Genomic DNA, 14,441 nt, shown 5'->3' with positions numbered 1-14,441 from the left:
TCTAGACAAAAGATGAGTATAATGAAGCATTGTTGAGAGGGTCCTTCCTTTTAGCTGTTCACCCAGGCAGCAAAGAGGAAGCCATTCTCCCTCAGGTGCTTTCTTGGAGGGCAAATATCTGAGAGCTGTAGAGGTCTTGGGTCATGCCATAACTTTCTTCAATATATTCCTGTTGAATAAAGCATGTTGTTTCAAACTGCAGGAGCAGCAATCTCTCCCTTCCCCATACTCCCTGTCTCTGTCTCTCTCTCTCACACACAGTATCCAGTCCAGCCCCAGCAAGAGAGATAGAACTGGTTTTGAGAGAATAACTGGTTTTCACTATAGAAGTTTTCCATCCACATGTAAAAACAGATTAAAGGTTACCGAAGAATTGATGAACCTCACGGTGATTGTTTCCCAAAGGTGTATTAACCATATCTTCCAAAATCCAGCCTATGGAACAGAATTTACCATAGTTTCTGTTTTTCCAGGACCTTTTTGACACTCTAGATCAAACTTGGGGAATTTTTCTCCTTAGGTATCCCAACTTCTAAGGTATACCTTCTAAGGTAGAAGCCAGAAAACTTCTTTCCCTGCTTCCCTAAATCCTTATCAGGTGCAGGCATATGAACCCTAGTTCTGATGACAAGACCCAACCCAAGGGACTCTGATCCCAGAGTGAGGGATCTGCACACAGAGGGCAGGGGCAAGCCAAGGCTCTGGTTTGAAGGGTAGCATTAAGGGAGATGTAGAACAGTGGGGCCTTGCTAAACCAATTCTACAGTCTGATTTAGGCATTTGTTCATGGTGGGAAGCCTCTAAATCCAGCTCTCTGGTCCCCAAAGTGGGCATAGAGGAAAAGCATTCAGCATTGGATAAGAGGATCATAACATTAAGTAAATCTAGTACTAGTTTCAGCATCATTAGGAAATATTTCTTGCCTCCGGGTTGGACAGTGTGTGTGTGTGTGTGTGTGTGTGTGTGTGTGTGTATGTGTGAAATGAAAATAACCAAACTTGCCTTCAGGTAGGCCTTCTAGTAAATGGCTTCCTTGAATATCCTTCATCAGGTTTTGGAAAAACAATTACTTCAGCCTTTAACTGGTGAGGTTTGCATACAATACCCAAAGTTTAATTAGGAAGTACTAAAACAGATAAAATATTGAGCTTATTCCTGTGGTAGAATTCTATAGAACAATAATAATGGAAAAACTGCCAGTTCAAAAATGATGACTCTTAGTACTTCTTTTCTTTTTGCAGTGCTGGGACTGAACTCAGAAACTTGCACTTGCTGGGCAAGTGCTCTACCACCAAGCCACATCCATAGCCCCAGACATAAATTTGAACAGAAGGAACCAGGCACACATACTGCATCTGAACGAGCCCTTTTATAGAAGAAAAACCAAACCAGGATGATTCTTCAGGATACTTTGTAGAGGGATGAGCACAGTAGTTTCAGGATCTGATGGCAAGCTATTTCTTCATCTGGATGGTGAATGTGTTAGTGAGTTTATCTCTTTCTTTCTTTCCTTTTTTTCCCCCTTGTTTTTGTTACTGGGAATTGACCCCAGGGTTTTGCACATGCTAAGTATGTATCCTGTCACTGAGCTATACTCCCAGTTCTGCTATTTTGTGAAAATTATTGCACTAATAACTTGTGCCCTTTTCTGTATATATTTTATACTTCAATCAAAAGTTAAATTTAGATTTATGTCATTTTTTGAAATTCTACATCTCTCAACTGCATTTAATCTGACACATGATTGATTGAGTTTAACTACTTATTATGCATTGCCTGACCTAAAGAGTTGGCCTTAATGTTTGAAGAAAAAAAATATCAATACCTGGGGAATTCTAAACAGAGTCAGTACGTAAGGGCTATATTTCAATATATTCAAATGAAATAAAAGATCAGCCTGACAAGTTTTATTATGCCAACTAGTCATTTTCAATGGAAAGATAAATCTACTGTGTGTTTAGGTGTTCTCTCAAGTCTCTGAGTTCAGAGTCCCCCAGTGCCTTTTCCTTTGCTATATGGGAGTCCCCAAACCATGACTCTGAAAAACTACGCCTCTTGGAAAAGTCCCGTGCATGATAATTCTTTTTAAATGTACAAACAGAAATGACAGATTAGAAAAATGTTTTTTAAAGATTAAAAGTTCACATTATTTAATGGGACCCAGCTCTCTGGGGGGAAATAATGAGGAGAAAAAAGAAAGGAACAAAGACATCATGGATAATTACACCAATCAGACAAAGGCAGCCAGAACTATCTTATTTATTATAAAGATACACCGTGAAGAACAAACCCGACTGTATACTGAAGCCTGTAATGGTACATGCCAAAATGTACAGTACTATACAGAAAAGTGCATCATCACAACAGATTAACAAACATTTTTTCTTCTTCCAGAACTGTAAAAGCATCCCCCTTTATGTTCGTCTCAGAGAGGAGGGAATGTTATGGTAAGAGGCAGTACGGAGCATGGGCGAACACAATGGCAGGCAGCAGCGTGAGCAGGGCACGGACAGGTGGGATGGGAGGAGACGGAGTCACTGCTGGGTGAGAAAGGCACGGCCACGTCTAGGAACACGAGACAGTCTGATGACCCGCAGAGATGCATGACAGACACCACTGACCACTGAGGCACAGAAAGGGGGGTAAATGGGGCAGGGATGGATGAAGGACGTTTCCAAACACTCAAGTGGGCAGCAGGAATTGCGGGGAGGAGGAGGTGGGCGGGGCAGGGCGACAGTACAAGAGCAAGGCTAAACTCCTCTAAAATAGAAAGGCACTTTCACATGTACATACTACAGATGTACATTGACACAAGTAGGTAACAGTCACAAGCAGGAAGCTACCAGTACTGCAATTGGTCAAACTGACAGGAAAGGACAATACTGATTTAATTACGTGGGCAGGAGTTACCCTTAAGTATGCAGGTAAATAGCAGTCTTCTCTTGTTACACAGCCACTTACTATACTTTAAATATCTATAATAACCATCACACTACACATTGAACTTGGATGAATGCTCTAACAGGGGCATTCACAAATGCACGGCTTATATATTTTTTCTTTTACTAAACAATTTCTAAGATAAGCATATGGAACCCAGTACAATTATTTAAACATACAAAATTCCCTACGCAATTTAAAGATACAGGTACCCTTCTCTATTATACCACATAGACTATTTTCTTTCTTTTTAAAGAAAGCATAATCGGGTAAGTGAAAGCTCATATTCCAGCTTGTTTTACCCATCTGTGCCAAAATCACCCTGTACCAAGTCCCATGCTCCAGCCCAGCTGGAGGTTGGGTTCTCAGCCCTGTAGGTGATCCAGAATAGCGGGCCTCTGCACATGGAAGGAGCCTTCAATTCTAAGCTGCTGTGTGTCTCAGGGCCTCTGTGGTGGACAACTGCAAGCAAGACTAAGTCCCAAATGCATTTTTCTGCATTCATAACCTCTCACTGCTATGGTCAGGAGTAAGTATCAAGCCACATCTGAAGTCTTCTTATCCCTAATAGACCCCTAGGCTTTTTAACATTGGATTTCAGAGGCTGTAATCATCAGATGATAATTTTTTCAGTTAGTGAACTTCAGAGGCTATATCATTCCTAAAAGCTAAGGACACCACTACCAACCCACCCCCTTTTTTCCTTTTCACTAAATTATAAACCCATTTTGGGGATGGCAAAAGTACATAGGAAATTCTTACAGAATACAATTTGACCCTTGGAGCTCTATATCATTTCATCACCGTTCATGACTAAGGTGGTAGATTACATGGGACCCTGCTGTAAATTATTCTATGGATGGCTCAAGGGGCCCCATGGTCAGATTACGTTGTGTGAAGACATGTGAAACTATTGAACAGTGGCATCGACACTGAACATGAACATGGAGCTCCACAAAGTGCCACTCAACAGGCTGAAACACTTTACTAACACTCATCAGAAAATGTGTACTAAGTACCTTCCTCTCTATCCTAACAATCCACTCCCCAGATCCCTAGCCAAACCAAAAAGCTGACTTGGTACAACTACTGCACTGAGTTCTATAAATGGGACATGAACACAGTTGTATCAGCTGTGAATATATATACTTGTGCAGGTGGAATAAGGTTAATATTTATAGCATTATAATTTACCCACCATCAAAATGATCACCTCCCCAAACTGTAAGACCGCTAAGACCCTTGAAATGGAGAGGGGGACATAGCATCTCCAAGACTCATTTCCTTTTTTCTCTCCCTCTTCCCTGTGTCTTCCCTCTGTGCACTGCACCTGTGGCCCTAAAGAAAGCGTGAGGCAGGTGAAGCTTCTCAGCTGCTGCAGCTTTTAATGAGCTTTACTGGGTGTTATTTTAGGTCCTTTGCAAAGAAAGTGGTTACTTTGTCTTATCCTTGGACTCTGAAGACTTACTAAACAAAGTAAGGAGAGGCCAGAACTTACTGAGTCCTTGCTCCCTTGAAGGTCACATGCTTTGCTTGTTATTGAGGAAAAAGTCTGGAGGTGACGTTAGGAGTATAGGGAGAAAAAGTGGGGAGAAGCCAGAGAAAGGGAGTGATGGGGTACAATAGGAGCTGTTTCCTGAGAGAAGGCACAGTCTCCCAGACTCTACAGCAGCGCGTCCTCTGTCATCCAAGGCAGCAGAGGCCTGATTTGGGGGGCAGAAAGGCAACTGTTATTCCATTATAGTGGAAACACTAAGAGAGAAGACCCTGGGGAGGAATACCAGGGAGATGAAGGAATGAACTTGAGGGAGTAAGATCTAAAAGCTATAGTCAAAAGTTCATAGAAGGCATTTAAAAATAAATTCAGAACACTTGTGTCCTTCTCATGCATTTTGTTAACCTCTTACTCTTCCATTAGAGTAGGAAAATGGTTTTAAGAATCCTGATTATTTTTAAAAAACTGAGGATTATAAAGGAAAGTTGAAAATTTTCAGAGAATTTAAGGGAGAACTGTTTAAAAGGGTTGGTGCTATTCAAAACTCAGTCCTAAGTGGGTCTCTGTGGTGTCAAAGGTCTGAACAACCACTGAATTTAGGGGAAATGAATTTAGGCTGAGCTGGGCCTCTTTTTCAATATGGCCAATAAAGAATCATTATGGAAATTCTAAGGCTTATAATTTATAACCATACCTGGAAATACTCGGGGGGCTGCTGGGGGGAATTCCACTATTCAATCCATTTGTGAAATTAGGCCTCAGGCAAGCAATTGGCAATGTCATTTGAAAGATAATAATACTTCATTAATTTAATCTCTTTCTGCAAATAGAACAATTAATCTGGCAAATTGAGGTAGAGATCAAAGAAATTATTTTAGTACAGATCTTGATTTGTTTCTGCATGATGCATTCACCGGTGGGCCCATTAATTAAAGTTCGTGCTGTGCAGCTCTTAGGTGGACATGCAATTGGATGCCAGTTTGAAACTAAACCTAGAAGGCAATCAAGAGGTGTCCAGCAGGGTTTGTTCTGAGACATCCATTTTTGTTTGTTTGTTTAACTCGGGAAGTTCAATGACAATGTAGATAAAATGTTCACAGGTCGATAGATGATATCAGCTCCAGTAGTGGGACAATGGTGATTTGTGCCTTCATAGGAATAATTGCATTCAAGACAATTTGGGGAGGGCCTGGGGATTAGCTCAGTGGTAAAGTGTGTGTTTAGCATGCATGAGGCCCTAAATTCAATCCCCAGCTCCAAAACTAAAAGAAACAAAAACAAAACAAAACAAAAACCAATTTTTAAGTTAGAGAAATATAGTAAAAATATGGGCTGAGGAAAAATTGTCTCTGTGCTAGGATGACAGAGAAAGAGAGTTTCTAGTTGAGCTCACTTGACTATGTGAGTTATATAGAGATTACATGCAAAAAAAAAAAAAATCATGGTTCCAAGGTACAAAATTATGAGGAAATCACCCTGGAACCATAAGATAATCTTCCCACTATGGCCTAGCATGGCTTTTGAACTCAAGTACCATAGTCAGTTCTGGGTTGGCTCAAAGAGAAAAATGGAGAGGAGAGCTGGGATTTCAAATGCAGGCTTATCAGGCCTTTGTGATGTATTTAAAGGAAGCAAGGTAATTTTGTCAGAGGAGAACACATAGTGAATCAAGGATTCATGTCCTGTCTGCTCTCTCCATTTCCAAAGAGGATAACACAAGAATTTAGGGGACACATATTTTGTAGGCAGATATTGAACAACAGATTTTTTTTTTTTTTAGGGGTTGGTGGTATCACTAGAAAATCTTTAACATTAGACTGTTCTAGTCCTTTCTAGGCCCTGATGGACTTGGACATCTCTGGGGCCTGATCATGCTTATGGAAGGATTCACATCTATAGCATTGAGATGGCATCTCCCTCTCATTTCCCGGGTTCAGTTCAAGCAATGACTGTGAGATTCCACTCCCTTCACTGGTCTTTAAACTGAACCCAAGGAAATGACTGTTACAGAAAAGGCAATCATTCAACCCATTCAAGCCACGGGCTGAAGGTCCCACTGTGACAACTCTTTTTTAAGTTTGTAGCAGGAGCTTGACCCCTACTCTGAATGGAATCAGAGGTGCTCACTCTCAGCTGCCAAATAGTGCCATAATCTTTCAGCTATTACCCTAAGTGCCACAGACCAACACTGGTTCTACTCCAATAAAACCTGGCACTCAGATTCTCCTGCTTTCAGGAGATTTACCTGGGCTCCACTAAGCCTGAAGCACTGGACAATGCGGGGAGTGGTGTTGCCTTCATTACAAGTGGTGCAGCATTGGATTTTCAAGTAAGTCTAAGTGTTTCTATTGTCTTTAAAATGACATATGTCCAGTTATTTAAAAAATTACAAAATACAAATGCCCGTGTTAAGTTAGCTAGTTGCAGACATTACATTCGACAACATAGAAAAGCCAAAAGATCTCCAGTTATAAGCACAAAACTAAGGAAAGTTATGGATCACTGACTTTTGTCACTAATCCGTTTCTTTTAAATCACCTCCCCTTATGCCTTTGCTCAGCTGGTTTTTACATCGTGCAAGACTTGTCTGTTGGGCCCTGGGAAGGTGGGGCAGGTCCTATGGTAGGATTTGTTTTTGGAAGAACAGCAGGTTTTGGCCTAAGGGCTGGGGGCTTCAGCTGCACGCCCATTCTGGGTGCCACCATAGGCTTGAAAGTACTCATTGTGTCACTGGAGGAGCTAGTGCTACGTCGAATCTGAGGCTCTGAGCTCCTGAGGGCAATGTTGTGCAAAGGGCTGAGAGATTCTGTGGAAGTAGCAGGAGTGGGAGAGTTTTTCACTTGTTCCAAGGTATCCAGCACCACATCAGGGGCATGCTTTGCTGTGCTCTGTCTCTCCAGTTCCCGGAGTTCATTCAAAGCAGTGTTCATTGTCTCTTCAATATCCTATTGAAAAATAGATGGAAAAACAGACTGAAAATGAATACTAAAGTATAGAAACCCATACATTTCATTTCAAAGAAAACAATCCAGCACAGCATAGTCTACAGAGTGTATAAATATAGTGCCATCCCATGCAATTCGTTTTGACTCTAAATGTTCAGGAGACCAAGATGGGGCAATATCACAAACATTTGCCATTCTAAGGCACTAGGAAGCCTCTTGGTATTTTCTACCTTGCATGCTGACTTATCTTTTTTTAAATGCATTTTTTTAAAAAATATTTTTAGTTGTTGTTGGACCTTTATTTTATTTATTTATATGTGGTGCTGAGAATTGAACCCAGTGCCTTACACATGCTAGGCAAGTGCTCTATCACTGAGCTGCAACCCCAGCCCTTAAGTGTATTTTCTTACTGGAGCATTATAGTTACACATAGTGCCTGGGTTCATTTTCACAAAATCATACATGCATGTAATTTGATTTCAATCCTCTTTCTCCCCATTTACCTCCTAGCTCCCTCTCCTTATTTTCCTTCCTCTATTCCACTTATCTTCTTTTTACACCTTTTTAAAATTTTTTATTGGTACTTTCTACATATACATAAAGTATATGTAGAAATTTCCTGTGGCATATTTATATATGCATAGAATGTAATTTTGTTAACTTGATTCTATATTCCACTTTCCCATCCCTCCTCCCTCCCTCATCTTCTTCTACTCCACTAATCTTCCCTTTATCTTTATGATATTGGAACACCCACCCCAATCTTCTTTCCCTTATTTTTCTCTAGCTTCCACATATTACAGAAAACATTCAACCTGTGATTTCCTGAGTCTGGATTATTTCACTTAGTATGATGTTCTCCTTTTCCATCTAGTTACTAGCAAATGCCATAATTTCATTCTTCTTTATGGTTGAGTAAAACCATATTGTGTATATATACCACATTTTCTTGATTCATTCATCTACTGATGGGTATCTAGGCTGATTCCATAATTTGGCCATTGTGAATTGTTCTGCTGTAATATATATAAAATGAAGTGGCTATATCACTATAGTAGGCTGGTTTTAATTCTTTTGGATAAATGCCAAGAAGTGGGAGACCTAGGTCAGAGGTGGTTTTATTTCTAGTATTTTGAGGAATCTACATACTGCTTTCCAGAATGTTTGTATTAATTTGCAGTCCCACCTACAAAGTATGAGTTTACCTTCCCCCACAACCTCTCCAGAATTTATTATTGTGTACTTGATAATTGCCATTCTTACTGGAGTGAGATGAATCTTTGTGTAGTTTTGATTTGCATTTCCCTGATTGTTAGAGATGTTGAACATTTTTTTTCATATATTTCTTGGCCATTTAGATTTTCTTCTTTTGAGAAGTGTCTACTTAGTTCTCTTACCCATTTGGGGGGTGGGTAAATATTATTTTTTTGCATGTTAAGATTTTTGAGTTCTTTCTATGTTCTGGATATTAATCTCCCGTCAGAGGCACAGAGGACAAAGATTTACTCTGCTCACACTCTTAATCATTTCCTTTTTAATCTGATGACATCCCACTTATTGATTCTTGGTTTTCTTCTTGAGCTTCAGGGGTCTTGTTAAGGAAGTTGGTGCCTACACTTTTATGATTAAGTGCTGACTTTGTTTTCTTCTAGAAGTTGTAAGGTTTCTGGTCTAATTCCTAAGTCTTTGATCCATTTTGATTTGACTTTGTGAGGGTGAGAGAAATCTAATTTCATTCTTCTACATATGGATATCCAGTTTTCCCAACACCATTTGTTAAAAAGGCTATCTTTTCTCCAGCATATATTTTTGGCACCTTTGTCCAACTTATCAGAAAGCAATTAGTTTATGGGTTTGCCTCTGTGTCCTCTATTCTATTCCATTAGTCTTCATGTCTATTTTGATACCAGTACCATGCTGGTTTTGTTACTGTAGCTCTGTAGTATAATTTAAAGTCGGTATTGTGATGTCTCCTGCATCAAATTTCTTTCTTAGTATTGCTTTGGCTATTCTGGGCCTCTTAGACTTCTTAATGAATTTAAGGGACAATTTTTTTCTAATTCCATTTCCTGTCTTCTATTGATTTGGAATCAGTTTGTTCTTCCTTTTTAAGGACTTGAGGTGGAACATAAGCTTATTTATTTGGGATCTTTTTGTTGAACCAAGCTTATCTACCTGCATTAAAACCCACTGGATCATGGGGTATTATCTTTTTGATGTGTTTTTGAATGCAGTTTGCTAATATTTTATTAAGGATTTTTGCATCTACAGTCATCAGGGGTATTTTTTTCTTATTTATATATGACAGTGGAATGCATTATGATTCTTATTACACATATAGAGCACAATTTTTCATATTTCTGGTTGTATACACAGTATATTCACACCAATTCATGTCTTCATACCTGTACTTTGGATAATAATCATCACATTCCACCATCATTAATAACCCTGTGTCCACTCCCTTCCCCTCCAATCCCTCTGTAATATAAATATTGAGGGGTTATATCACTATAGTATGCTGATTTTGGATAAATACCAAGGAGTGGGACATCTGGTATTTTTTTTAACATAAGCACTCAATGTAATAAATTTTCCTCTTTAGAACTGCTTCACACTATCCCAGAGCTTTGATATGTTTTATCATATATGTTCTCATTTTTTTCTAAGAATTTCTTGTTTTCTTCTTTGATCCATTCTTTATTTAGTTTCTCTATGTTTATGTGGTTTATATTCTTTTTCTTGTTGTTGATTTCTAGTTTCATTCCATTATGATTTGATGGAATGCATGAGGTTATATCAATTTTTTGTATTTTCTAAAATTTACATTGTGACCTAGAATATGGTTGATTTTGGAAAGGGTAGTATTAAAAGAAACTTTATTCAGTTGTTTTGGGGTGAAATAGTCTGTAAATATTCATTAGGTCCATTTGATTTATAGTATTATTTGAGTCAGTAATATCTTTATTGATTTTATATTTGGATGACTTATTGGTGATAATGGTGTTTTGATAATACAATATCATTTAACAATAAAATATTACTGTATTGGGATCTATCTGGTGTTTAATGTTAAGAATTATCTTTTTTTTAATGTAATTAGGTGCACTAACATTTGGGGCATATATATTTACTATCATTATATCTCTTGTTCCCTTACCAGGATATAGTGATCTTCTAATTAATTTTTCTGTCTCTTCTGATTAATTTTTTGCTTAAAATCTGCTTTGTCAGGCATTCTGACTTATTGATATGGAATTCTATTTCAATTTATGATAAAGCATTGCTTAAATTTAAACTGCAACAATCTCTCAAGAAATATAAATAAATAGGATCTTTCAAGAAATATAAATAAATAGATTATCCTTTGGATAACTCCTGGAAGTTCTTCAGAATTCAGTTTAGGTCCTTCCCTGATGTCATTATCCAGTGGATTTCAATGGATGTGGTACTATCCCATTGTGGGCATCTTTGTAATATGGTGTGTGTGTGTGTGTGTGTGCATGTGTGCGTGCGCATGTGCATACGTGTGTCCTAAATGTCATAATAATGAGGTGACATCCTAGGCATTCTGTTGTCAGGGGTCAGACATACCAGATATCTTATAAGTACCCTGGATAGTTTATATAATGAACTGTCCTGCATATTGTTCAATTTTTGAATGTTTTCTATAGACATTTGTATAGATGAAAACTCTATAATAATCAGAACTTAGAACCCACCTCTTAAATTTTCAAATATTTTAATTGACACATAATCATATACATATTTATGGGATACAGTGTAATATTTTAACACAGACACATATAATGTGCAATTATATTTTGAAGTATATTTGTCACCTTATTTCTTTGTGTTGGGGGCATTTAAAATATCCTCTATTAGATATTTTAAAATATTTAATTAAATACTGTCAATCATAGTTACCCTATGGTGCTACAGAACACTAGAAAATATTTCTTAATCCAAATGCACACCTGAACCAGCAATGGTCCTCTCTCCAAACTAATCCCCACCCTTTGAAGACTCTTGCAGTCACTTCTCTACTATATACTTGTATGGAATCAATTTTTTAGTTTCCACATTTACATAAAATAGCTGATATTTGATTTCATGTGCCTGACTTATTTACGTCACATAATTTTCTTCATTTCCATCCATGCTGCCATAAATGACAGATTTCATTCATTTTTATGGCTGAATAATATTCCATTGTTTCTATATATCACATATTCTGTATCTATTCATCTCTTAATGGATAATGGATGAACTTCGGTTAGGCTAATTCCACACCTAGGTTATTGTGAACAGTACTGTGACAAATATAGGAGTGCAGATATCTCTTTGACATACAGATTTTCTTTCCTTTGGATATAAGCCCAGGATGTTTTGGTTACTATAGCATTGTAGTGTGTTCTGAAGTAAGATACTGTGATGCCTCGCTTTATTCTTGTTGCTCAGGGTTGCTTTAGTTAGTTGGGATTTTTGTGGCTCCATACAGATTTTAGGAGTGTTGTTTTCCCCTATTTCTGTGAAGAATGTAATTGGCATTTTGATAGGAATTACGTTGAATTAGGATGGCATGAACATTTTAATAACATTAACTCTTCCAATCCATGAACATGGGATATCGTTCCATTTTTTGGTGCCCTCTTCAATTTATTTCACCAGTGTTTTTACATAAACTATGTTATTCTAACTATATTTTACCTATGGGTTTGCCATACATATCTTTGGTTATTTATTTATTTATTTATTTATTATGGTACTAGGGATTGAACCTAAGGCTTTGCACATGCTAGGTAAGCGCTCTACCACTGAGCTATATCCCCAGTCCCTTTTATTTTTCATTTTAAGACAGGCTCTTTCTTAAGTTTCCCAGGCTGTCCTCAAACTTATGATTCTCTGGCCTCAGCTTCCTGAGTAGCTAGGATTCACACCTGAATATGGCCTTGTTTTTTCAAAAAATATTTATTTTTTAACTGATATATAAAACACAAAATTGTACATGTTAGCAAGGTACCATGTCTGGACATATATTTATATATTTATACCTATATGTGTGTGTGTGTGTGTGTGTGTGTGTGTGTATATATATATATATATATATATGTTTATATCTATGTGTATGTGTGTTTGTGTGTTTCAAACATTTATCATTGCTTTATGGTAAAACTTTCAAAATTCTTTATTTTAGCTTTTTTCAATGTACAGTACATTGTTATCCATAGTCAACCTACAGTGCAAGAGCACACCATCACTTCTTCCTCCTATAGAACCTTCACTTACTACCCATTAACCAACTTTTCTCTACCCCTCCCTCTTTATATGGCCTTAATTGTGAACTATGTTCCTTCTACATAGTTCATTCTCAAATTTTTTGAGGGTTTTTATCATCAAAGGATACATGTCTTGTCTGTGTCTTTGAGATGATCATAGGGTTCTGTCCTTCATTTTATAAATGTGATATATCACATTTGTTGATTTCCATGTGGTGAACCATCCTTACATACCTGGGATAAATCCCAATTGACCAAGGTGCATAATCTTTGTGATGTGCTTTCATATTTGGTTTTCTAGTATTTTGATGAGAACTTCTGTACCTATGCTGATCAGGAATATTGGTCTGCAATTTTTTTTAAAATCGTTGTGTCTTCTGGTTCTGGTGTTAGGGTAATGTTGAATTTACAAAACAAGTTTTGCAAGAATTCTTTTCTTATCAGTTTTTTGGAATAATTTGAGAATAATTGGTATTAGTTCTTCTTTAAGCATTTGGTAGAATTCAGCAGTGAGGTCCCTGGGCTTTTCTTTGATGGGAGACTTTACTGCTTCAATCTTATAACTTGTTACTGGCCTGTTTAGACATTCTATTTCTTCATGATTCAGTTTTGGTAAATTTTATGCATCCAGGAATTTACCCTTTTCTTCCAGATTTTTCAATTTGTTGGTGTATAGTTGCTCACTGACTGTATCTAATGATCCTTGGTATTTCTGTGATATGACTTACAATTTTTTTTTCATTTTAAATTTTATTTATGTGATCCTACTTTCTTTTTTTCCAGTAGGCTAGCTAAAGGTTTGTTAATTTTGTTTTTATCTTTTCAAAAAATAAACTTTTATTGATCTCTTTCTCTCTCTTTTAGTCTCACTTTCATTTATTTCTGCTCTCATATTTATTATTTCCTTTCTTCTACTAATATAGATTTGGCTTGTTATTGTTTTTCCAGTTTCTAGTTGCATCATGTTAGTCAGCTTTTCATCGCTGTGACCACAATACCTGACAAAAATAACATAAGAAGGAAAGATTTATTTTGACTCATGGTTTAAGAAGTTTCAGTCTGTGGCTCCATTACTTTGGGCCTGAGGTGAAGCAGAACATCATGGCAGATAGGTGTGGCAGAGAAAGCAGCTCAGCTTATGGCAGTCAGGAGGCAGAATGAGAGGCAGAGAGGAGGGGCCAGCGACAAATACCCTCCCAGGGCACACTGCCAGTGACTTACGTTCTCAAACCACGCCTCCCATTGCTAACAAGTTTCCACTACCTCTCAGTAGTCCATTCAGCTATCAGTGGACTAATCCGCTAATAAGGTCAGAGCCCTCTTGATTCAGTCACTTCTCAAAAGCCCTGCCTCAGAACATTCCTGCACCAGGGACCAAGCCTATAACACAAGAGACTCTGGGGGACATTTTAGATCCAATCATAATACATTGTAAGGTTGTTTATGTAAAATCTACTTTTTTTGAATGCAGACCCTTATTGCTTTAAATTTCTCTCTCAGTACTGTTCTTGTTTATACCTCTTAGGTTTGGTAGGTTGTGTTCCCATTTTCACTTATTTTAAGACATTTAAAAATTCTCCTAATTGTTTCTTCATTGATCTACTCCATTCAGGAGCATGCTTTTAAATTTCAATATAAATGTAAAAAAAATGTAAAAAAGTATATAAAATATATACTTTTTAATTTTATGTCACCTGGCAAGAGAAGATACGAGTTCAAACTTTTTGAATTTGTTGAGACTTGTGTTTTGGCCTCACATATGGTCTATTCTGAAGAATGTTC

At 37.5% G+C, this 14,441-nt stretch overlaps 1 protein-coding gene across 2 annotated transcripts in view; it reads right to left on the bottom strand.

The window, feature by feature from the left end:
- Nucleotides 1-2,263: 2,263 nt before the first annotated feature.
- The window catches only part of SRGAP1 (SLIT-ROBO Rho GTPase activating protein 1), a 294,904-nt gene continuing 282,726 nt past the window's right edge, over nucleotides 2,264-14,441 (bottom strand). For both annotated transcript variants that reach the window (XM_081309469.1, XM_081309470.1), the window contains exon 22: nucleotides 2,264-7,380. In XM_081309469.1, the coding sequence (XP_081165595.1) occupies nucleotides 7,003-7,380 (378 nt within the window). In that variant the 3' untranslated portion in view covers nucleotides 2,264-7,002. The remainder of the gene's footprint in view (nucleotides 7,381-14,441) is intronic.

The sequence above is a fragment of the Spermophilus citellus genome (genome assembly GCF_964194105.1).
Source record: "Spermophilus citellus genome assembly, chromosome: 10".
NCBI lineage: Eukaryota > Metazoa > Chordata > Mammalia > Rodentia > Sciuridae > Spermophilus > Spermophilus citellus.
The sequence above is the reverse complement of the archived record's forward strand: the minus strand, read 5'-3'. Positions and strand labels throughout refer to the sequence as shown.